Genomic DNA, 21828 nt, shown 5'->3' on the forward strand with positions numbered 1-21828 from the left:
ATGTGATCCAATCAATGACCGCCTTCCTGTCCAGTAGCCAATCAGGACGTTCGAAACTCAATCCACGCTAGCCCCGTTGACTTTGTTTTTAACATTAACGGGAAGTCGACCCCTCACTGTCACGGAGTGGCTACAGATTAGAGCGCACCTGCTACATTCAGACAATTTACAGGTACATTTGCCGTTTTATTCACGTTTTATTCTTCTAGCACTTACAGAGGAAAGCGAGCAAACTGTCAAACTTGATTGGGTAAAAGGCAATTTAAATTTGCATCATTCTGAGGGTTTTAACCTGCATTCTCTGCACATATAACCAGCATTTAATTCAAAGACATAAAAAGACATAAAAAAAAAAAACAACAACAACAGCAAAGAAAAACGTCTTGCGTCTGGTAAGATTGTGTTTAAGCCATATCTTTTCATATGGCAAAAATGTAAACTTTGGCTATGTACAAGAGAAGCCTGATATTTAGACATTACACACACAATCTTCTGTCTCCTCTCTGACTTAAGGCTTCTCCAGTTGGATTTCTTCCCCTTCATCCTTAATGTTGCCCACATCCTGGTAGGGGCCATGTGCCTGGGACCGTTCGATTTGATCATACGTTGTGCAACAGTCATCCAGATTTAGCCCCTGGTGTGTGAGATAAGGAAGAAGGAAATCAGGTCAACACAAAAATCAATGGAACACACTCATATTAGATTGATTGGTGACACCAGATAACGTGTCATATCTCTGTTCATATGCCTGTCGTTGCATGCGTTTGAGTCAAAGAGGATGTGACTCCTGTAGTGTTCACCTGATATATGTTTTCCTCTTCCTTCTGCTCTTTCTGCCTCTGCAGTTGGTTCAGCTTCTTTGACTGCAAGGAGAACAGAAATTTGGGAATCTGAGAAGTTGTCTCACTGAGGAAAGACAGCAAGCACTTTGCAAAATATCATTTGGAAATAGCTGCATGAGCAGTCGATGTAGAACTGGGTTACAGATTGCAATAATATCTGTTGTACTGACATGAATGAAACGGCAATGGGTTGACAGCAGTGCTAAGGTCAGGGGGAGTTGATAAGTCAGCCTATATTAACGCCACCCTCTCACCTTGAATATAAGGGTAGCAGAAGGTCCCAACACACACAGTAACAGTAGGATCCCCTCAGCTGTCAGGATCTTGTTTTTGGCACTTTCACTGCAGTTTATCACCTTCTCCACTGGTTCTACACATGGGGAAACATTTCAGGGATGAAACAAACATTTTGAGACAACATTTTTCATTTAGTGATTTCATGTGATTTCAAATGCTTCCTCTTTATGTTGCAAAAGTGCACGATTAAAAGTAGCTCAGGAGCATGAGAAATAAGCAGGCTAACTGAATTATTACTTAATAGATTTACTTGGAGATTTATTACAAGATTGATTGTTTCATTATGCAACTGTTCTTTTTAAAGCACTCTAATTTACAACTGATAGCATTGTTAGGTCGGGATTATGTTGGTTTTCTAAACTAATCCAGGTTACATCACATATAATCTTAGTGATTTTACATTTCCACATCTGCCATCTGTGTTTAATGAGATTATATGCAAAGTGGTGTTTCAGTGTGAGTAAGGCCTTTTCACTTTAGCTTGTACTTGAGCTAATTCTGGCGCTATTTAAAGTAGGTGTCTGCAGTGAAGCCCGGCAGATGATGCAAGGATGAACTAAGCTGCCATGTATAAGGATGCTGCCACTCACAGGTTTTGGATAGACTATGCTTTGACAGGATTTAGGGCTTTTGTGGTGTTAGTGGGGAAAACGTGACTCCATCTCCACATGTTTAAGACACTCAGACATTTCTACACCCAGCCCTCACTCACTGTAGACTTGCAGGTAGGTTCCATGCGTGCGGACCGGGCCAGGCAGCAAACACATGTACAACCCAGTGTCATTTTTCACCACTGACGGAAATTTTAGAATTCCACACCATTTGGAATTCGTTCGTTCAGATGTCATATTCAGGCGGTCAGAGACTTGAACGACGTTAAACCCCTTGCTGAGATATTTGCACCAGGTGATGTTTGGAGAATTGTTGCCATCGTCCTTGAAGCAGCACTTCAGTTCAGCCTTATTACCAAACGCCGTCCTCATAAATGGCATGTCCGCCTCTAAAGTCACCTTGCCCTGAGCGACAGACACTGCCAAAGAAACAATTATGCCATGCGGTTTTGTGCGTTTGTCAAATTATTTCATCAGGATTGTTAAGGCCATCGTAACATTAACCGTTCTCACAACTGACATATTGTTGAAGATATATTTTTTTGAGTAAAGTTGAACAACAAAATTAAATCATATAAGCTGTGAATGCACTGTATCATTAACCAAAACTAGCAAAGCCGTCTTCTTTGAACAGGAAATGTGGTTCACTGAAGCAGAACTCAAAAGTATAGAACTATTATTTAGAGGACATGAATATACAAGGCCAACATGTAGAAATCGACAGCTTCCCCAAAACAGGCAAAATAATTTACTAACACTGAAATATATGTAAATGTAACACAAAGACTATTTAAGATGTGTTAGTTTACAAAAAAAAAGAAAGAAGTCATCTCACTCACCAGCCAAGATGCTGAAGATTAAGATTATTGTCATACCCATTTGTTTCTACAAACGTTCCACTAGAGAAAGAAAAACTCTGAAACAATAAAAGTAAAACTTGAATACACACGCCTGTCTTCTGTTACGTGATGGCACACTGGTGTCTTGTTTTTCTCCGTCAGGATTTATGCTTGAATGATTCTGGACCTCCCCACATTTGCATAACCATTGTGTTAGAACATATTTAAATTTAAAGTATATACTAACAACATGCATTTCTTCGTGAAAGATACTGTTTATTCCGTGAGAACATCTTTTATATATAAAATATATTACAAGGGTCAAAGTATCCCAATTGCATTTGTATATACTTGAGGTTAAGTCAGGCCCAACAGTTGTTACACTCTATGACATGAGCTCATGGATTATGGATGACAAAGCAGGGTATTATTTCCCCAGTTTATTTAAAAAATGAAGAATTAAAAAAAAAAAAAACAACGTACCACAAATTTCCTTGCGTATACATAATTAAAGAGAAATCTTACACATTAAAATCAAAACCCAAATACACAGTATAGTTCTTGCATATTCATTGTTTATAGATAGACAAAATGGCAGATGCCAGTATGACAAGAAGCAGTGTCTTTTCTATACAGGGCACTGGCTGGCTGAGTTGCTAGGAGGCTCGAGTCCTGCTGTTGTGATGGAGATGGAAACAAAAAGAGTGTCCTTCACTGCTTATTAGCCATTTGGTCATCAGAGTCTCTCACTGTGTAAGGTCCTTTATGGAAAACAGCCCACCGAAAACAGCAGTGATTGCGGCCGACTTATGAGCCCTTAATGGAACTTGATCGTCACAACAAGGCACCACTCTATAAATACATTTTCTATACACCTTTTATATAGAATACATGAGGAAAAGCATCTGAAAAAGAGAGATAAGAGTGTGTAGCCTGCCAATGAATGCTTGTGCTAACTGCGTTTCATCTAACAAGGTTTTAACAGTTTGACTGAGATGGTCCCATATAGGTAAGACAAACAGCCATGGCCAAGAGCCGACCGACACTGAAGGAAAATTTCATGTTCATAATATCTGCATAACTGTTAACTTGATTCATGCAAAGACGAGATACAGACAAGTCTTGTCTCTCTTTCATCGTTACAGGAAATGCATAGTTTATAATTAAAAAGCCATCTCTGAAAAACATTGGGGGGAAAAAGCGGCAATAAAAACCTCCCAAACCCATTTAAGTAAATCAAATGAAATACACAACAACTTATGATAAAACTGTGGTGGAGGAAAAGGTGATTAAGCCTTCCAGAAGAGGTGAGCGTGTTATCAGGAGGCATAGCTAACGGGTGGGGGGGTGGGGGTGTTATACTGTCACTACTTTCTTCTCTTTTTTCCTTCAGGCTAAGATTTATGTACAATTTCAAAGAGGAAGACGTGGGGAGAGAAGGCAATAACACAGAGTGACAACTTGTGACACCCATGTGAATAAACCGAGTAAACCTACCGAGGTTCAGTAGGTTCAAAGGTAGCATTTGTTGTTGTGGCAACAACGAGGAGAATGCATATCAGGAAGTGATTATGATTACAGTGCTGGTGAGAGCGGCGTTGGAATGAGACGGTTTTCCTTCCTCCAAACCTACATCGCTTCCTTTGCGTCTTCATCTGGCTTCATTGTCTGTTTTCTGTTCTGCAGCAGGATCAGGTCCCATGTGTTCAAGTTAGCACTACGGGTGTTTACAGCACTTGGTCTCCATTCTATGCAGACAGTACAGTACAGTACAGTAGATCTTATGGCACTAACACTGAGTGACACAAACGTACATATTTTTCATTTGTGCTGCATCTGAAATATATGTCAGAAATCAAAGACTCTTGTTTGGGGTTTTGCCGTAAGACTTGGAAGAGTAACATTGTCACACTGGCATTTGCTTGTACATTCATCAAAAATTGAAAACTTTCTCTCGTGTTGGATTGAATCCCTTCACTGAACACGTTTGGGGAAAGGAAAAGAGACAGAGGTCAGACAGACCTCTAAACAGATGAGGCATGTCATTAAGAAAACTACAGCTCAAATCAAATGAGGATCCAACGGTGCTTTGTAATGTCTTTGGTCCTGTGTGCACAGCCACAGTCACACCACTATTTAGAAAGTATATCACAATAATTATAACAACAATCAACTGCATGATGAAACACAAACGCAGCTCAGTTTTGATACAAATATTACTAGCAAGGAATATTTTAGCTTTTTCTTTTCTTTCTTTCTTTTTTTTTTTTTTTACTAACCCTACCCCTAACCCTAAAAGTCATACGATACAACTTGTAATCCCGACTCAAGTCTATGTTTTGAATCTGGAGTGTGCGGGACAAAGCAGAATTGATGCTGCACGTCTGTGAGCATTTCTGAGCTCTTGGGCTCCATGTGTTTTGTAGGTGTGCACACACATGTCTAAACTTGTCTAAGGTACAGCAAGCAGAAATCCTGATTTCATGTTTTTAACACATTTTGTCTTGACCACCCGGTTCCAGCTCCCTAAACCAAAGCTACACTAATTCCACGTTCCATGCCTACATCTCTCTTTTCCCCTCTCTACCTTACCTCTACTACACATTCTAGCTTTGCTTCCGTACGTCTTGTTCGACTCTCACAAATGCTCTATTTTTCTGGCCCAGTGTTGTAACAGTTTGTCTCAGCTGAAGCAACTCACTGACCTATCAGGACTAAGAGGAATAAATAAAAGCGGTACATACAAACAAGTCTCCATTATTAACAAAATGATTACCTATAGTGCCACTATTTATAAATGTTTCTTTTTTTTTTTTTTCATATGACCTAATTACAGTAAAAACCCTCCAAACAATGTCCTAAATTAAAAACTTTGTAACACACATACACACACATGTTCACGGATACATCTTTTCAGTAATGATGGCCAGCTACATGAAAGCTGCCCATTCTGAACAGAGCTAAAGTAACACATGTTGCACAAACAGTGGGCATGTTTAACTCGTTTTGATTAGGAAAAAAAGTGCATCTTTGTTGTACTTTGGCATAGACTAGAAATAACACTATATCAGCAGTAGTATTTCATTACATAATCTAGTGCTACGTTGGCCATTTACGGCACTTTCTTTACTGTACATTTGTAACTGGCAAAATGTTAATTTGTTATTCTGGTGTGCGTATGTGTGTTACAGCAGATTGAAATCACTACATTTCGTTAGGCAGCATCTCTCTCACAGCAAAATATTGCTTCAGTTCTTTTGGCACCTCTCACTCAAAGGTAGGATGTCTCTTTTTTTTTTTTTTCCTTCTTTGTATACCTCTCTACCAAGCATGCAAAAAGACACACATATACACATGCACACACCTCCCATGTTCCATCACTGAACCATTGCACTGTGCATAAAGCTCTCCCTCCTCTCCAACAGGCAGGACATTTCCTGCTTGGCAGCAAACAGCTGTGACAGAAACAAATAATGCAGCAAGGGTCCAGGCAAGTATGAGGGTTTAGGGATTTCCAGAAAGGCCGCTGAAAGTCACTCAGTCTCAGTCCGAACCAGCACTGGTAAAAACCTACGGAGAAGAGAAGATGAGGGACGTTAACAGGACTGGTGATGACGGGGGAATAATGTCCGTACTTGAGGAGGTGCGTGAGTCGCTTCACATACAAGACATTTTTCAGGGATTCATGAGTCCACATACGTAGTTGTAACAGAATTCCTCATGTAAACAGTCAATGTATACATACAGTATAATTTATTACATTAATATTAAATGTAAGAATTTACATACAGCCTTATTATTTGTTGTTAACACATGTTTTACCTTTTATATACAACATGGTTTTGCATTATTTCGTGTTTTTATGTGTACCTTTAATGGTCTAATTGCGTTTAATTCATAATACAGTTTTATCTTGATTTTTTTTTTCATGACTTTATCCAATTAAAAACTCTTGATACATAACCATAGTACTATACTACTTTTGCTTTTTATTATAAGAGGCCTAACCACATCTGTGTCCTTGATGATGAAAGGACTAATACGCTTCTTAATGTCACTTTAAGTTTATTGTTCAGCATTCTCACCTAGTAGCCAGCAGGTGGAGTAATGGTGTCTTACTCGAAGTTACCCCCCTCCAGATAGAACTTGGAAAGGGCCTCCTGCAGCCTGTGGTAGTCCTCTTCTATAGTCTGCAACACACCGAATCGATATCACCTTTAGAGCTGCGAACGCACACCCGCAAACACTCCAACCTCCTCCTCTTAACATCCTCTGTTCGTCTCCCTCGCTGCCTCTCTGACACATCCCATTGCAAGTGCTGGACATAATAGCCATTTTTAGAGAAGTCCAATTTCACAAAGCAATTTTCAGCGAAGCAATAACAGCAGTGGTTAAATGGTTTTCTATTCTCTCGTTTCTCTTTTGTGCCATTTGGCCCCATTTGTCCACCGCTCGCTCCTTACTTAAGTTATCCTCACTGAAACCCTCGATGCACAACCCGGCATCTCTTTCCAGTCAGCTCACATCTTTTGTTGTGTCTCACATCTTTACCTGCCCCTGTCATACTACCTGCTCACTTTTTTTTTTCTCTACATCCTCACCCAGGGCCCCCTCTGTTCACCTGTAGTCTCTTTATTTTTTCCTCCAGCTTTAGCAGCCTCAGGCTCACTTCCTTCTGCCTCTCCGGGGACAAAGACAGGGGTGCACTGATGCTACTGTCCTCGTGTCCTTTCGTCTCTTCTTCGTCTTCTTTTTCGCAAGTGTTGACGTTCACCTCCTCATCCCCTCCGTCTGGGGTCTGACTTTCTTCTGTGGACAGAGAGATTCAATTTAGATACGTCAGCAAACGGCTGTGTTTTTCAGCTACTGTGAACTCAGCTTATTAAATGGGATCATTCACACTAGAATATCTTGATTACAAGCTCCTCATCACAGTGTGACAAAGAATAATATTGTTTGTATTCACACTTGCTTGGAGTGAGGACAATAGAGAAATCATTTCTTGTTGTTATTTAATGGCAAAATAGGTCTCGCAGTCCTCCTTTCAGAATCAACACAAACAGACAATAGTATACTGTTCATATTCAATAAGCCGTTTTAAGACATTACAGTACACTGAATGAAAGCAAAATGGCACATTTAATAAACGGGTAGAAAAAGGGCTAGAATCTTTTTTTTTTTTGATATATATATTTCAACTGAATTTTGTTTGTTTGGAGAAATCACTACACTAACTTCTCCAGTATGAAGCACTGGATCAATTATAAAACAATCCACAATCTCTGACCTTGTCTCAAGGCCAAGTAGCAACACACCCAAAGGTACAACCAACTTTTAAAATAAAAGTTTCTCTGCTTGTTAAAGAACAAGGAAACATCAAGTCTTGCTCCTTCTGGTAATGTCAATCATATAGCAAACCCACAACTACAGGAACTCCTTATATAAGAGCCAAGAAGCAGTCTGGACAAAAAAGGCATTCTCCGCTTGATTCAAGCTAAGCTAACAGCTTGCTGGCTATAGCTTTATATTTTATGTTGTGAGTGTAAGAAATGTAGGTTAACACTTCATGTTACCTGTAAGCTGACAGTTATCCATCTTTTGACTGAGCATCTCTGACTGCTCCACTTCGTTTTCTTCATCAGTTTGCAAGTCTTCTGATAGACTGATGCTGCTGACCAACAGTCTTTTCAGAGCCATGACTAACGGAGAAGACAGATGCGTTGGTTTCATTAGGTAGGTAGGCATTGCTTAACAAATGATTAATAGCACAAGGAACAGCCCTACTCACCATCATCCAATGTACTGCTGGCCACCTTCTCCTGATCGCTGTTGGAGTGGCCTATTAAGTCAAAGCCACTGTTTGACAGGAAATCCATCATCCTGCGCCTGTCGTCTGTAGACTTGCTATGTGTCAAGCCGTCCTTCTCTCGGTCTACAGATGGAGACAAGCATAAGTCTGGCTTGTGCCATCAGAAATGTATAACAAAGGCAAATTTGACCAATTCATTCAGTGTTCAGCGCTGCTCTCTCACCACTGCTGCGTTTCACGACATCAATATCAAGAGGACTCGGAGTCGGATTATGGATTCTGATGGAGACAAAACAACAAACTACATTAGATTTGTTGACATGGGTAAACTTTGGCAGGCGGTGAATATATCTTGCTAATTCAACACAGACATGGACACTTACGGTGAAGGACTGATGGGATCAGGAGGCACTGGCAACTTCATGGATGCTCCGCTCTTCTTCAGCTCATCCACCGCTACTTTTATCACTTCCATCCAACTAAAAACAGACACACGAACGAGGTTACAATAAGAGCCTGGCAAACATGATTACTGCAGTTGTTACACTTCTTCTTGACACTCACGTTTTCATTTCTCCAAAAGACTGAGCGACTAGTTCATAGATCTGAGCGCCGCTGTCCCAGGTAAATATCACGTAAAAAGCCTTTCGATCTGACAGAACAGGAAAAACAGCAATTTGTTGGCTGAGTATTATTGATCTCAGCGTGGAAGTGACTTGCATTTGTCTGTCTGAAACTACTGTACTATTGTGCGCCGCTAACCTGTGGCCACATCACGGAGGAAGACGGAGTCCAGCTTAATAATGGGGCTGAGCATCTGCTTGCCTTCCTGCACGGCGATGTTGCTCTTGCTTTGGCATTTGAGGACCATCTTGTCATCCTGCCTCTGCAGGAGGACCAGCAAGTCGGCAAGCAACACACACTGCACCTCTGAGAGAAGGACAAGGGGTGTGATAAAGCAGGACATAAGTGTTGTTAATTATTATGTAATTCATTTGTTTAGATTGTTTTTAGGCAACATTATATTCATTCATCAGTGCCTTTTTTTTTCCAGATTCCAAATATAATTTATAAATCTATCTTCATAGATTTGTAATTATTACTGCTTTTCTTTGTTTTTTTGTTTTTGTAATTCCACTGCAGGGCTTGGAAAACGAACTAAACTAGTATAAAACAGGAAGTCAATGGGTCACTGATCTCAAACAGACAGCTGCAGTGCAGTTGCATTTCCTATTATGGCAAATTCTCATCTACTTTAAAAAAGGGAAATGAAATATGAAAAACGATCTTGGCCCAAAATAAATTATTGTTTAAAAAGTCTTTTCTTTGTCTGTTCAAAGCAAATTAGCAAGTGAATCCAGTTAACTCAGTAACAAATTGCAGCAAAACCGGACCAAGAAATTATTTAATTTAGAAAAAAAAAAAAAAAAAAAAAGTAAAAATTTTGACCTTGAAACCAAGGCACTTCATGTGAAGTGTAAATAAGCAGTTGTGTTTACCAATAGCCTTCTCCTTGGTGACTTTCCAGACCAGCGGGCCTTCAAACAGCATCTTCTTCTGAGTCAGGTCAATGTTCTAATAAAAACAAAGGGAGAATAAAGAAGAATATCGCAACAAAAACTTGATTGAGACCAAACAGTTCAAAGAAACTTACCTTATATTCAGTATAAAGCTCGTTACTAGGTTTGAGCCCTGATGTGTCCAATCTACGCTGGTAGTCCTTCAGAGTCTGGGGGCAGAGATGGAGACATTAGGAGGTCGGACTGTCTAACAAGAGACCTCTTAAAATGAATTCACTAGACCCCAGTTGGTGGTCAGTTACTACACAACAGTTTAGTGGAGAATTGTGTGTTTCTTACCAACAGGTTCTCCATCACTTTGACCTCCTCGTTGACGTGGTTGAGGATCTTTCTGCAGCATTCGGCACTCTGCTGGATCCTCTCCTTCTCTGTATTGTCCTCTGACCAAAACACAATAAACACAGAGTTCAGAAAAACACAGTTTTCATAGCAACAACCCAAACTAAAACCATAAGTCACAAGTGCACGCAAAAACTCATTAGGTTAAAAATATGCAACTAAAAATAAGTGTTTTAAAACAGTAGATGGAGCATGACAATGTGCAATTTCAAATGAAAGAAATATAAATGTTTCCTTTATGGATGGTTATATGAAGATATTCGGTTATAACATAAAACAACAAAAGTTTGTCTGCTGTCAAAGATGTTACTGCCCTGTTTACGTTTGCACGATGTTAATCAGCAATACTCCCTTAAGGGGATAGTAAATTTTTATATGATTGTATTCTTCAGTGTAACATATGGCTTGACTATCCTGTGTACTTATTTATTCCTGTTAAAAAAAATCACCAGATTTTCAAAATAAATGAATTATCTACATCAGAACATATAGTAAATCCTTTATTCTATTCAATGATTAGCGTAAAAAACAAGACAAATGTTATCATCAAAAACATCTCTACAGACATGCCACAGGTGCAAACTAATGTCAACACATGAGCAACGAACCAGACTGGGACACACACACACACACAGACACACACAGACACACACAGACACACACACAGACACACACACCTGTGTTCTTTGCAATATTCTCCAGCAGCAGTGGATACTTGGTGAGTCTCTGCATCTCTATAGGGATGATGTCCTTGAGCTGCAGTCTGCGGCACTGGGGTTTGCTCTCTGCCTCCTGGGATTAACACACACACAGAGTCAGAGTGAGACCACTCATGTGACTTCTTGCGTGGCCTTGAATCTTTTAGCGCATCCATGTATGTCTCAAGTTAAACCTTTAAGAATTTATTTTTGAGTCAGTTTCTGAGTGGGCATGTGGTACCAATATGAAGGCGTTGAAGCGTGGCTCTTTCTTCTGCCTGCTCTTGATCTGTTCCAGGGCCCACGACTGGTGACTGCAGAATCGGGCTGTTAGTTTCTGGAACCACTCGCCCTCCGTACCACCAAACTGAGACGCACACACAACAGTACAGTCAAACAGTGCCGTGCTAGTGAGAAGAGATACGAGACATATGAAGAAACTTTCAAGCTTTTGACACTATTACTGATATTTCTGTTACTGTTACTATTAACTTTCCTATTGTCCTTTGGGTCCATTTTGGCTCATTTTTATATAATCCATGTATAATTTTGCAAAGTGTCCAATACATAGCAATTAGTTGAAAAGAAGTTGACTAAAAATGTGTTGCACACAATTAGGTGATGCATTTTATTTTAAGCTTTCTAAATAGTCGAGGGGAAGACAATACAAAGGTTAAGCACATGTCAACTGGAAATATTTCTGAAAGTGTGAGATGCTGTGATACTGTGAGATGAAGAGAGAGATGGTGAGGACTCACTCGGTTGAGAACTGTGGTGCTAATAGATTTAACAACGAAGCCGTCATCCAAACGCAGTTTCTTCAGGTTCTCGTAGAAGTTATCTGAGAGTTACAGCAAGAGACAAACACAAAGGGAAACAGTAAAGTTCTTTAAATAATGCTGAGAGGCAAAAAAATCAGTGTGAATGACAAATATGGAGGGTACTTTAAAAGGTACTTTAAATATTCTCAATCTGCTGCCTTCTAGGGAAAGACAGAAACAGTTCAGAAATGCCTCTTTGTAGCAGCACTCACAGTGCATGTCGATGATCTCATCGAGGTTGGGGAAGATGGCGGCCAGCTCAGTGCCAGTCAGGAGCTGCTCTCTCTCCAACGGCTTGGAAAAGACCATCTGAAGGACACTTAGCATTCGAACGTGGGCATGCTCCGTCGCAAACAGCTCTGAGAAGGGAGAGAGCAGACGCAGCATGGTTATTATTTTTTTCTCTGTGAGCTCATTGCATCCTCTCATCGTGTGTTGCCACATCTCTCTTCTCCTCACCATTGATGACTTCCTGCCTCTTGGTCTCCTTCTTGCTGAGGCGGGACAGAGCTTCGGAAGAGGCCTGCTCCCTCCAGTTGGCTGGGTCCTGCTCGAACTCCAGGAGCCGTGGCTCCATCTCCTCCAGCTGTGGGGAGGGGCTGGTGGGGGACTGGCCAGTCCCTTCAACAAAGAAAACTGGTCCATCGGTGCTGAAGGTTGAACAGAGAGGGAGAAGGATTAGCATTGGGTGGGTACTGCAGCGTAAACTAAGTATGACCCGGGGAGCTTCAAGAGATGTAATACACATTCTGGTCGAACAAGTGGCAGTTGTTGGCTGTGGAACAAGAGTAGCCATGAGCAGCTGTGTACCTTTCTAAACGTACACCAGGGTTTACATTACATCGGATAATATAAGGATGTTAAACAGCCAGACAGAATATCTAGTAGATGAGTTGTCAATCAGTGGCATGTTCATACTATTATACCTTAGACAGAAGTACAACCCGACTTAAACATCAGGTAATAACTGTATGGTGACATTAATATTCAGAATTTGTCAGCATTTCCCAGTTCATAATATTAAATAGGTAATGTATAAACTAACAACTAGGGATGCACCGATCCGCCTTTTTCACCAGCGATACCGATATCTGAGGTTTAGTAGTTTAGAAAAACAACACTGAATTATGGTAACAAACGGTAAGTTTCATTGTGTGGAAAAGACTGGGATCATTCTTTTGTGCAAGGCAACATCAGACTTGACTTGAACATTTCTTTCCTATTTTTTTTAAAACAAATAAACAGATATAAATGTACTGAATTACTTATTTATTTAATAATTGTGCACCAGTAAAACAACCTTAACCATAAAAATATAACAAGTGTAACTGGTTCAGTCAGTGCAATCAGGGATTTAAAATCTAATGTAAAACAAAAAAAATATTAAATGATAAATAAAGGAGCTGAAATTGAGAAAAAAAAAACAATAGCTTCACTAGCTTGGTTGGTAGATTTTCAAAATAAATAGCAATCAGCTCTTAATACAGTTTAGTGCAAATGGGAATTAAATATCCATTACCGATATGGATCGGCTCATTGTCACTGATACCCGATCTAGAATGTTTCTTTGATATCGGTACCGATACAAATATCGGCTCGGTGCATCCCTACTAACTACTAAACAAAAATTTTACAAAATTCAACAACTGAACTCTCAAACGGTCTAAAGTACTGGGAAATTTATAATAATGTATTTTATTAAATGAAGCTGACTTGGCTTACTAAGGATTTAACTGCTTTTCCTCTCCAACTCCAGACCAGGTGTAAGTGGCCATGCTGCCATTTACAGTCAGCCAATAAAACATTAGCTAACCTTTAATAAAGGGCTGGCACTGCACGTTTGTCAGATTGTCAATACTGATCTAACTCAATAATCATTACCCTAAAGAGGAAATGAGAGTGTTGTTTAACTGCTACTGACTACCTGCCAGTCACAGTACAGGTCAACTATTAGAAACAGATCCATCTGACGGTCAATTACAAGAAAATTATCAGCCCCAGTGGCTCATTAAACTTTGCACACGAAGTGATCTTATGTCAAACTGTTCCCCTGATTTATCTGTCAGCATCTGACATCCTGTCTGTCCCTGCTGTGCGACTCTTGAGCCAGTGACGCATTAAGGGGGGGAGGGTTTGCCCATCTTACGGATGGAGGTGCTGGGGGGTGAGTGGGGCAGGTGATGATGTTGTCGAGGTAGGAGGCTGGAGGTCCACATCGCTGCGGGAGCGGGACTGTTTGGCCCGAGAAGAGCCCCTGCGTCGAGACGGGTGCCGGTCCACACGAGCACTCTCGCTGCGTGCCACTTTTTTTCTGGTGCTGGATGGGAAGGTGGGAGGAGATGGGAGGAGCAAGGAGGTGAGGATGAGAAAAGACGGGGACAGAATGAAGAGGGAAGAGGACGGTTGGAACATGACAAAGAGGTAGCCAACAGTGGATGGAAGAGAAAGAGACACGAGCAGAAAATAATGTAGGGAGAGACAGTGGAAGGGGAAATATACATTATACAGACAGTGAAGATAGAAATGGGAGTTAATTATGACGGATAAGAGGATGATGGATGAGTCAGGACAAGATTTACACAAACAAGAAAGGTGTCCAAAAGGTAAATATCCAATCAAGGAAAGAAAGAGAAGAAGAAAAATAAGTGACAAATAAATATGCATGACATATGACATGCATATATTAAAAATGAAACCCAGTCTGTTTCATTCATTGTAGACGCAGCATCACTTGTGCTCATCTACAACAGAAAGTAGCCATGCATTGCTTCTACATATGTGGCGTACCACACTGTACATATGGCTCTATAATTCTTGGGTTTCACTCGACTAAAAACAATACAGCTCATCCAAAACTAGCACGCTATTTAGAATTCCTCCACAAGCAGATTCAAAATACTTATCCATGTTTGTGTACGTGTTAAACCAGTGTGTGCACATGAGAGTTTGTGTAATATGTGATCAGTATAAGGCCTGAGGCATGTCCATGACTCTGTCAAGGCGCTGACACCCACCTTGTCTTCAGTCTGTAAAAACATGGGATACCACACTGTTACACACTCGCCTTTATACAACTACTGGAAGCCACAGTAAGAAGAACCATGACATGCAATGGCACACACCAACACAATATCCTACACGAGTCAAAACCACCGTCGGAGCACAATGCCAAAGCCCCTGGAACAACATGTAACCTCACATACTGTGTAGACAAGCAGGACAGAGGACGGGCCCTGACCACGACACAAGCAGACACCTTGGAAAGCACACGGAGAGAGCAGCTAAAATGAACTAAAAACAAAAAGCTAATGTACTGTTTACTAAATAACAACAGCGTCTAAATCTGGCTGAAGATAAAGTTTTTTAGAACTTAAGCCAAGATATTAGCAAACTTGTTTACTGCACAGAAAGCTGCGAAAAAGCTCCTAATCTCTGCTATGTAACTGCAAATGTCTCAGTCTAAGAGAAAACAACAGCGTACTGCTGACATGAACCGGAATCCAATAAAAAAAAGGAGAGCCAGATCTCTACAGTTGAGCCCTATATGCAACAGATAAAGCAATTAAGCTTTGTTATGTAGTAAGGAGGCACAACAGACAGACAAAGAACAAGACAAAAGAGAGTGATGTTAGGAGGAGAGCACACCTGCTGCACTGAGGAAGAAAAAGAAGGAAGGGTATGAGGGGGAGGGAAGGCAAAGGGCTGGAAGGAAAGACTCGGTCCGGGTCCACCTGGTGAGGGTCCGCCTCAAAACTGCAGGCTCTGTTAGCTAGCGAGCAACGGGCAGCACGACAAAAGCTAGCACACAGCAGGGACAGACTGCTGGGGGAGTTTTACCAAGCTCCCTCAGCCTGAGCAACGACACATTTCGTTTCCCACTTCCCCCCTGGCCTCTCTCACAGTCTAGTAATAATCTGATCATAGTCTCTAATTAATCCTGCAAATCACTATACTGTAATCACAGCCTCTTTCTCCAGATGATTACCACTTTCATTACCACCTCAGTCCTTCTCACCTGTCTTTCTCTATAGCCTCCTCTGTGGGGGTGTCACTAGGGGAGAGGGGTTCCCCTAGGGGCACCCCGCCTCCTATCGAGACAGGGGACACATCACCCCCGTCCGACAAAGTTGGAGCCTCTAAGCGATTGCTTGTGATACCTAGAAGATTAGAAAATCAAATTTAGCATTTTTTTTTTCCTGTTTAGTAACATGCAGCCTTGATTCAATACAAATTTCAATTCAATTCAATTCAATTGTGTAACCTTATACAACAGATTTTTTTTTTTTTTCCCCTGGAGAATCAGAAATATTTTTTTGACAGTTCCTAAAATCTATTTCACTCTTCCTGACAGGGAGAGATTAGGCATTTTTAAAAGCAAGGACATTTCAGACTGGGATACAGTCAATAAAACAAAAGTAAAATCATAAAAGGCTTTTTAAAATGTCATACAATCACATCCCTGTTTTAACATTTTCAATTTAATTAGATGTGTGTGCACTGCCTCCTAGAACCATAGTGTGGCTGCAGACTTGTTTACCATCGCTGTGTGAAGACTCTGGGCAGTTGGTGGTGCTGATGTTGCCGCCTGAGGTGTCACTGATGTCTATGACTGGAGGACAGGGAGGGCTTGCGCCTACCCCAGGGGGATTTTTGTCGGTCAAAGAGCCTCTGCCCGGAACGAGGCCTTTACGATCCACAGCCACTTTATCCCTTTCCCCTGATGTACGGTAAGAGCATGACAACTTTAACACACGTGAACTGTAAATACTGCACTTCCATAAGAAAAACATGCATCTCAGTGAGAAAAACAAAAAGAAAAAGAGAGACTTTTTGAGCCAGACAAGCAGAGTTGGGTGGAATCAGGATTTCTACAGTAAATGAGAGGATTAGTATGGTACAAGGAAACATTCATGATCCTTCAGGTGAGATGAGTGAGCAAAGAGTGACTACAAACTAGACACCGCAACCGACTCTTCAAACAACCACCTTGAAACACAAAAATCAGATCTACAACACCCCCCGCATCCTCTACCAGATTGATTTGACACATGCAGGCATGCTTAAGTGTTGATTAGTAGATAAGTGACCATTCTACAGATAAAAGGGCCAGGAGGGAAGGAGGACTCTGAACAACGAGTACCTTCAGCATCCGTTTTGGGTTTGCCCTCCGCTGTAATAGGGAAGAAGGGCAGGACAACACGTTCTCATAGCCATTCATGGAAATCAGTATGTAAATGTTCTTCAGATCATTCTTTCAAATACCAATAAAGGCATTAACAGTGAGATATCAACAACACAATGCAATTAGGATTTTTTTTGCTAAGACTCAAAAGCAGATACACACCACTGCCTGGAATCCAGTTAGAAATTGGGAACACCCCTCTGGGCTTGGTCTTAGTGGATTCCTCCTTCTTATTCTGGAGAAATCACATAAGTAGGGAGGAAAAACAAAGTCAGATTTAATAAAGAGGAGTCATGAGGATAGTGTATAACAGAGGTCTGCTGATTTGATTGTTTCTGTAGTTTCATAAAATGACCAAAACGTCTCTTTATGAAGATGATTGTCGTTTACCTTTACCAGTTGTCTCCTGAAGAAGCCTCCTCTGGACTTCTTACTGTCGACTCCCCTGCTTTTAACACCAAGGTGCTTCATGTAGAAGGTCACTGTAGCAAAGATAGATTGGCTGGTGGTGGAGGAGACGTGTTGTGAGAAGAGCGTTAATTAATAATATCTGGTGGTAATTTTAAATGCTTGTTTTTCACTCCTTTTCTCAAGAACAGTTTTCCTCATTTAGATAAATTAAAGTACCCAGTCTCCACGTGCATCTGTCTTTTTTGTAACAAATGATTCTGTCCTTGGTATAGTTCATATTAAAGGCTGCAGAAGTTTTTTTTAAAGCTACAACAGGATTTGCAGAGTCTACGGTGGTGTCAAAGAGAGAGAAAAAAACGCATGAAAAAAAGGCAGACTGGGAAGAAGGAGGTGCTGATTTGAAATGGTCCAGAGGAGGAGCATCAGGGAGGAGCTGAAAAGACTGGGAAGGAGAGAAAAAAATATGACACGCAAAAAGACAGGAGGAGTTGAGGAGATAAAAGAGAAGTTGGGAGAAGGAGGAGACTCTGGGGATGTGCAGTCAGCAAAAGCGTCTTGCATTAAAAGTTTTGCAGAAGATTCTGTGCGAATGCATCATAAAGAAATAGAAACGTGGAGGACTAAACTCTCAGGGGAAAAGCGTACGGAGGAGAGAAGGTGTGCATGGCGGGGATTAATAATTTCTCCCAGTTAGATCAACATGCTCATAAAAGGAACAGAGAATGATGAAATAAGGCGTACGTTTGTGAAAGGGCGTTTATTTCTACTGAAAAACATGTTTTAAGTTGTCTTTGTTATACTTGAACCAGCCTGTGTGGCTGCGGTTTGACCACACCCAGGCTGAGAAAAAGCATGCACAGACAAACATGTCCTCAAAAAAAAAAAAGAACACCACGAATACTTAAACTTTTTTTTAAAACAATGTAACTCACCATTTTTCCTCGTCTGAGACGATTGTCATTCTGAAAGAAAAGAGACAGGTTTCAGTGATGTTACTACTACAGAGTGGAGAAAAGCTCTCTTGGTGCAGCATCAAGATCACCTCTTCCTTTTAAGTAGCATTTTTTCTTTCTCTCGCTCGACTGAATATTAACTCTGATTTGGGCCGGTGGAATCTGAAGTAACTGAGCTTTCCTTGATCCAACTCAGAGCTGACGATTGTGTTTTTGTGCTCAGATCTGAAGCGATTGATCATATTCTAAAATTTCCAAAAGGAAATTAAAAAAAATAAAAAAAAATGAAACAAAAAAATCAAAAATGTGAAAGATGCATGAAAAGCTGCACCTCTGCTCACTCTAGCAATTTTTTTTAAAAAAAAAAGTCACGTGAAGATCTACGATTAAGCCAAACTATTGCCTCCAGACTGTCAAAAACTAGCTGTCCTGGTTTGTCTCTTCAGTTTAGTGTCTACAAAGTAAATCCAAAGTCAGAAATGCTCCAGCACAGCGGAAATGTCTATTTAACCATGTTTTTGTCTGATGCAACCAGCAGGCAAGACTGTGGAAATTGGATACTAATGTTTTGAAACGAACATAAAGGATGGGAGGGGTTTCCCTGGGATTTCCCTGCATAATCCAATCAAATGGTCTGCTTGTCTTGTTCGCATCAGCAGAGAGACCAATGAGAAACAGATGGGGCGAGGTCGGTGTTGTGGTCAAGTGAGGAGGGGGACACGCAGGGGTGACTGGGTGCAAGAGCATGGGGGACCGTTGATGGTGAGAGAAATAGAGAGATGATTGTCGGGAGGAATGAATGGAGCGAGCCTGAATGAATCGTTTGTGCGGTGAAGATAGAGATCCAGCTGTGTGATAGTAACTGAGCAAGTCAAAAGCTGAATTATCGCGTCTTTGATACGGCCACTCTACAGGCTTTTTTGGTGTCTTTATTCACAGGATGAGTGCTTCTTGTTCACAGTGCATCATTTTTTTTTTCTCTCACTCTCTCTCCTGACAAGATGAAGTCAGACAGCATTCTGCCCTCACGCTGGCCTCCTCTCCCTCTCTGTCTGACTCACTTCTTGCAGAGGATAATACATCGTAGCTGGCCACAGGGTCAAGGATAGATTAACTTTCCCCCAGATCTCTTGCTTTCTTTCTTTAACTGCGTACAGAGCAGGAGCTATCCCACATCGATAACCCTCTGGCCCTTCCTCTCCCCTTCTCTTTTTCGTTGTTTTACCCCCTCCACCACCACGCTTCCCCCCCCCAGCTGGCAAAATGCCAGGGGAGAGCCTTCCTGCCAGCGTGGCACTGCTGACTCCATCTTTTCCTTTCTGCCTCTTCATTTCCTTCTTGCTTTGTTGTGCTCTCTTTCACTGACCACATTTTGTCCAGTTTTGTAGTCTAGTGAACTTATTTTTTTTGTTGTACACTGTCTTGCATGCACAGTTGATGTTGGTTGCATAGTTGTTTTTTAAAAAAAAGTGTGGCTAACAAAACATAAAGGAAACAAAGACACAAACATCTGCTTTTCCAACATCACTGATGGATACTATGTGAATGCAAGAATACAGTTCCTGATACCAATATGCCATATGTACATTTACTCGATATATATACACACACACACACACACACACAGGTGTGAGCACCTCTCAATGCTGTTATTAAATAGTAATTGTAATATGCAAATGACTTATTTGGTACTCAAAATTCAACAAGGACCTTCGTCTTGAAGTTTAAAGATGTGCTCCACCTTCGCGTCATTGTAAAAATATGAATGTGACTTTCAGTTTATTTAGTCTGGATGCCCCAAATCATTTCTGAGCAGCACGGTGCAACACTCACTGTTTCTCAGACATCTTTTCCAGGAGGTTCTCAGCTACAGATTTCTCCTTCATCTCCATGGGGACGCGGTCAGTGGGGTAGTGGTTCTCCACGTCAAGCAGCTCAGCCTCATTCGGGGTCATGCCCATCATCCTCTTTTGCCTGACAAGACAAAGCAGAGGGACGGAGGTGTTAGACAGGTTTACAGGAAGTAGAATACTTACACAGAGTCTATGTGTTTTCCTAATGTATAAATGTTTGGATGCTGATTGCAAAATTGGATATTTTGTGGCTACTGCTAAACAGGAAACAACTAAAATCCACAAGACGTCCATGTTTGCTATTTTCTGTCTTGTTAGTAGTTTTCTGTTACATCTAAATCTAAGTAGAGTATTTTTCTAGATTCTGGTGTTTGAATGCTACTGAAACTAATATCCTTCCAGCAAAGACAGAAACATACTGTATACAGCTTTAGTAGTGAGGCTGCCAAAGTAAAGTCTTGAGTAAGCAAGCAAGCAGGGTGCTTATATTAGGTTAGGCCAGATTATTCTGGTGTTGCTTAAGTCTGGTTTAGCTTCAGCGAGGTTGTTTTTCAAGCTGCAGTTTCTGAGAAATGATTTTTTAATGCTGATAAATGACAGTTGTGTGTCAAATATCAAAACTCAAATATGACTTTGGGATAAATGACTCATTAGATACACATGGTTGCCTTGAAGGAAGCAAATCATTCAAGAGAATAAATTGCTTCGCAGAATGTTTTATTGTAGTTTTCACTGATGTTATTAAAGTTTTTACTCAGATTTATTGTTCATCTCAAGTTAACCACAGCTGAAATGAAAAAAAAAAAAGATTGGAAGTGGGTTTTCAGCTTACATGAAACCTCACAAACACACAGAAGAAGCATCTGAAATGCATAAACAGCAGCTGTAGTTTTTACTGCAGCAGATAAAGGTTTCACGTATATGGTCCCTAAAAAACGCGTCAGGGATGAATCCCAGTGTCTTCTTCCTGTTTTTGTTAATTTACAAAATAGCTGTGAAATATCTGGATTAGTTCTGATGTAGACTCTATTTGCTGGAGTTCAGAATCTGAGACTCTCACCTGAAATCTTCCAGCTGTTTGGCCACTTCAGGAACCTGTAATTTTCCAATGTCCTGGGCATAGCGCCTTTGCGTGTCATCAGCGAGCAGATCTGGACGAGTCCGGTCTTGGAAAAAGGAAGGCGAATAGAAAGGAAATGAGTGACAAGGACCACACAAAGCAAGGCTGAGGTTTGACAAAATATGTCAAAGAATTTGTAATGAACACCAACTAGAATAGAGTAACTTACCCAACTCATAAGCTATATGAGGGGGTATTGACACTCTGAGAATCTGCAACGTAAAGCACACGACAAAATGAGTAAACAGAGAGAAATAATACAAGTTATTTATACAGTATACACATTTTTTTAACTTAAAGACTACTTTTATAAATCTGTATGGATTGTCACTTTGTCTTCAGTGGACGCTAGACAAAACATTGCGATGCAATATCTGAATATCACCACCAGGGGGCACGTTAACACTGGAAATAAAAAAAAAATAACATGATAATAAGCAGATATTCCAAATGGGAGATGCATAGCTCTGACA

At 40.7% G+C, this 21828-nt stretch overlaps 2 protein-coding genes across 11 annotated transcripts in view; both read right to left on the bottom strand.

The window, feature by feature from the left end:
* Positions 1-169: 169 nt before the first annotated feature.
* On the bottom strand, positions 170-2746 carry cd79a (CD79a molecule, immunoglobulin-associated alpha). Its single transcript, XM_047598505.1, has 5 exons — positions 2590-2746; positions 1852-2169; positions 1097-1212; positions 801-863; positions 170-634 (listed from the first exon to the last, which is right to left on the bottom strand). Exons 1-5 carry the CDS (start codon positions 2627-2629, stop codon positions 509-511), a joined length of 663 nt encoding a protein of 220 aa, XP_047454461.1. The 5' UTR covers positions 2630-2746; the 3' UTR covers positions 170-508.
* Positions 2747-3014: 268 nt separating this feature from the next.
* Positions 3015-21828, bottom strand: part of arhgef1b (Rho guanine nucleotide exchange factor (GEF) 1b) — a 36862-nt gene continuing 18048 nt past the window's right edge. For 4 of the 10 annotated variants that reach the window (XM_047598497.1, XM_047598498.1, XM_047598491.1 and 1 more), the window contains 28 exons: positions 21525-21567; positions 21296-21401; positions 20216-20356; positions 18362-18391; positions 17409-17520; positions 17181-17253; positions 16977-17006; positions 16374-16553; positions 15852-15993; positions 14851-14862; positions 13983-14153; positions 12296-12486; positions 12049-12195; positions 11774-11856; positions 11257-11382; positions 10995-11109; positions 10258-10358; positions 10053-10127; positions 9898-9973; positions 9161-9328; positions 8963-9050; positions 8782-8877; positions 8622-8677; positions 8378-8545; positions 8163-8288; positions 7211-7398; positions 6675-6779; positions 3015-6159 (listed from right to left, as the gene is read on the bottom strand). In XM_047598497.1, the coding sequence (XP_047454453.1) occupies positions 6705-6779; positions 7211-7398; positions 8163-8288; positions 8378-8545; positions 8622-8677; positions 8782-8877; positions 8963-9050; positions 9161-9328; positions 9898-9973; positions 10053-10127; positions 10258-10358; positions 10995-11109; positions 11257-11382; positions 11774-11856; positions 12049-12195; positions 12296-12486; positions 13983-14153; positions 14851-14862; positions 15852-15993; positions 16374-16553; positions 16977-17006; positions 17181-17253; positions 17409-17520; positions 18362-18391; positions 20216-20356; positions 21296-21401; positions 21525-21567 (2919 nt within the window). In that variant the 3' untranslated portion in view covers positions 3015-6159; positions 6675-6704. Of the gene's footprint in view, positions 6160-6674; positions 6780-7210; positions 7399-8162; positions 8289-8377; positions 8546-8621; positions 8678-8781; positions 8878-8962; positions 9051-9160; positions 9329-9897; positions 9974-10052; positions 10128-10257; positions 10359-10994; positions 11110-11256; positions 11383-11773; positions 11857-12048; positions 12196-12295; positions 12487-13982; positions 14154-14850; positions 14863-15851; positions 15994-16373; positions 16554-16976; positions 17007-17180; positions 17254-17408; positions 17521-18361; positions 18392-18471; positions 18913-20215; positions 20357-21295; positions 21402-21524; positions 21568-21828 lie in introns of those variants that run through there. The other 6 variants (XM_047598493.1, XM_047598495.1, XM_047598496.1 and 3 more) reach the window with 6 other exon arrangements.

This window comes from Mugil cephalus, chromosome 11 (assembly GCF_022458985.1).
Source record: "Mugil cephalus isolate CIBA_MC_2020 chromosome 11, CIBA_Mcephalus_1.1, whole genome shotgun sequence".
Classification (NCBI taxonomy): domain Eukaryota; kingdom Metazoa; phylum Chordata; class Actinopteri; order Mugiliformes; family Mugilidae; genus Mugil; species Mugil cephalus.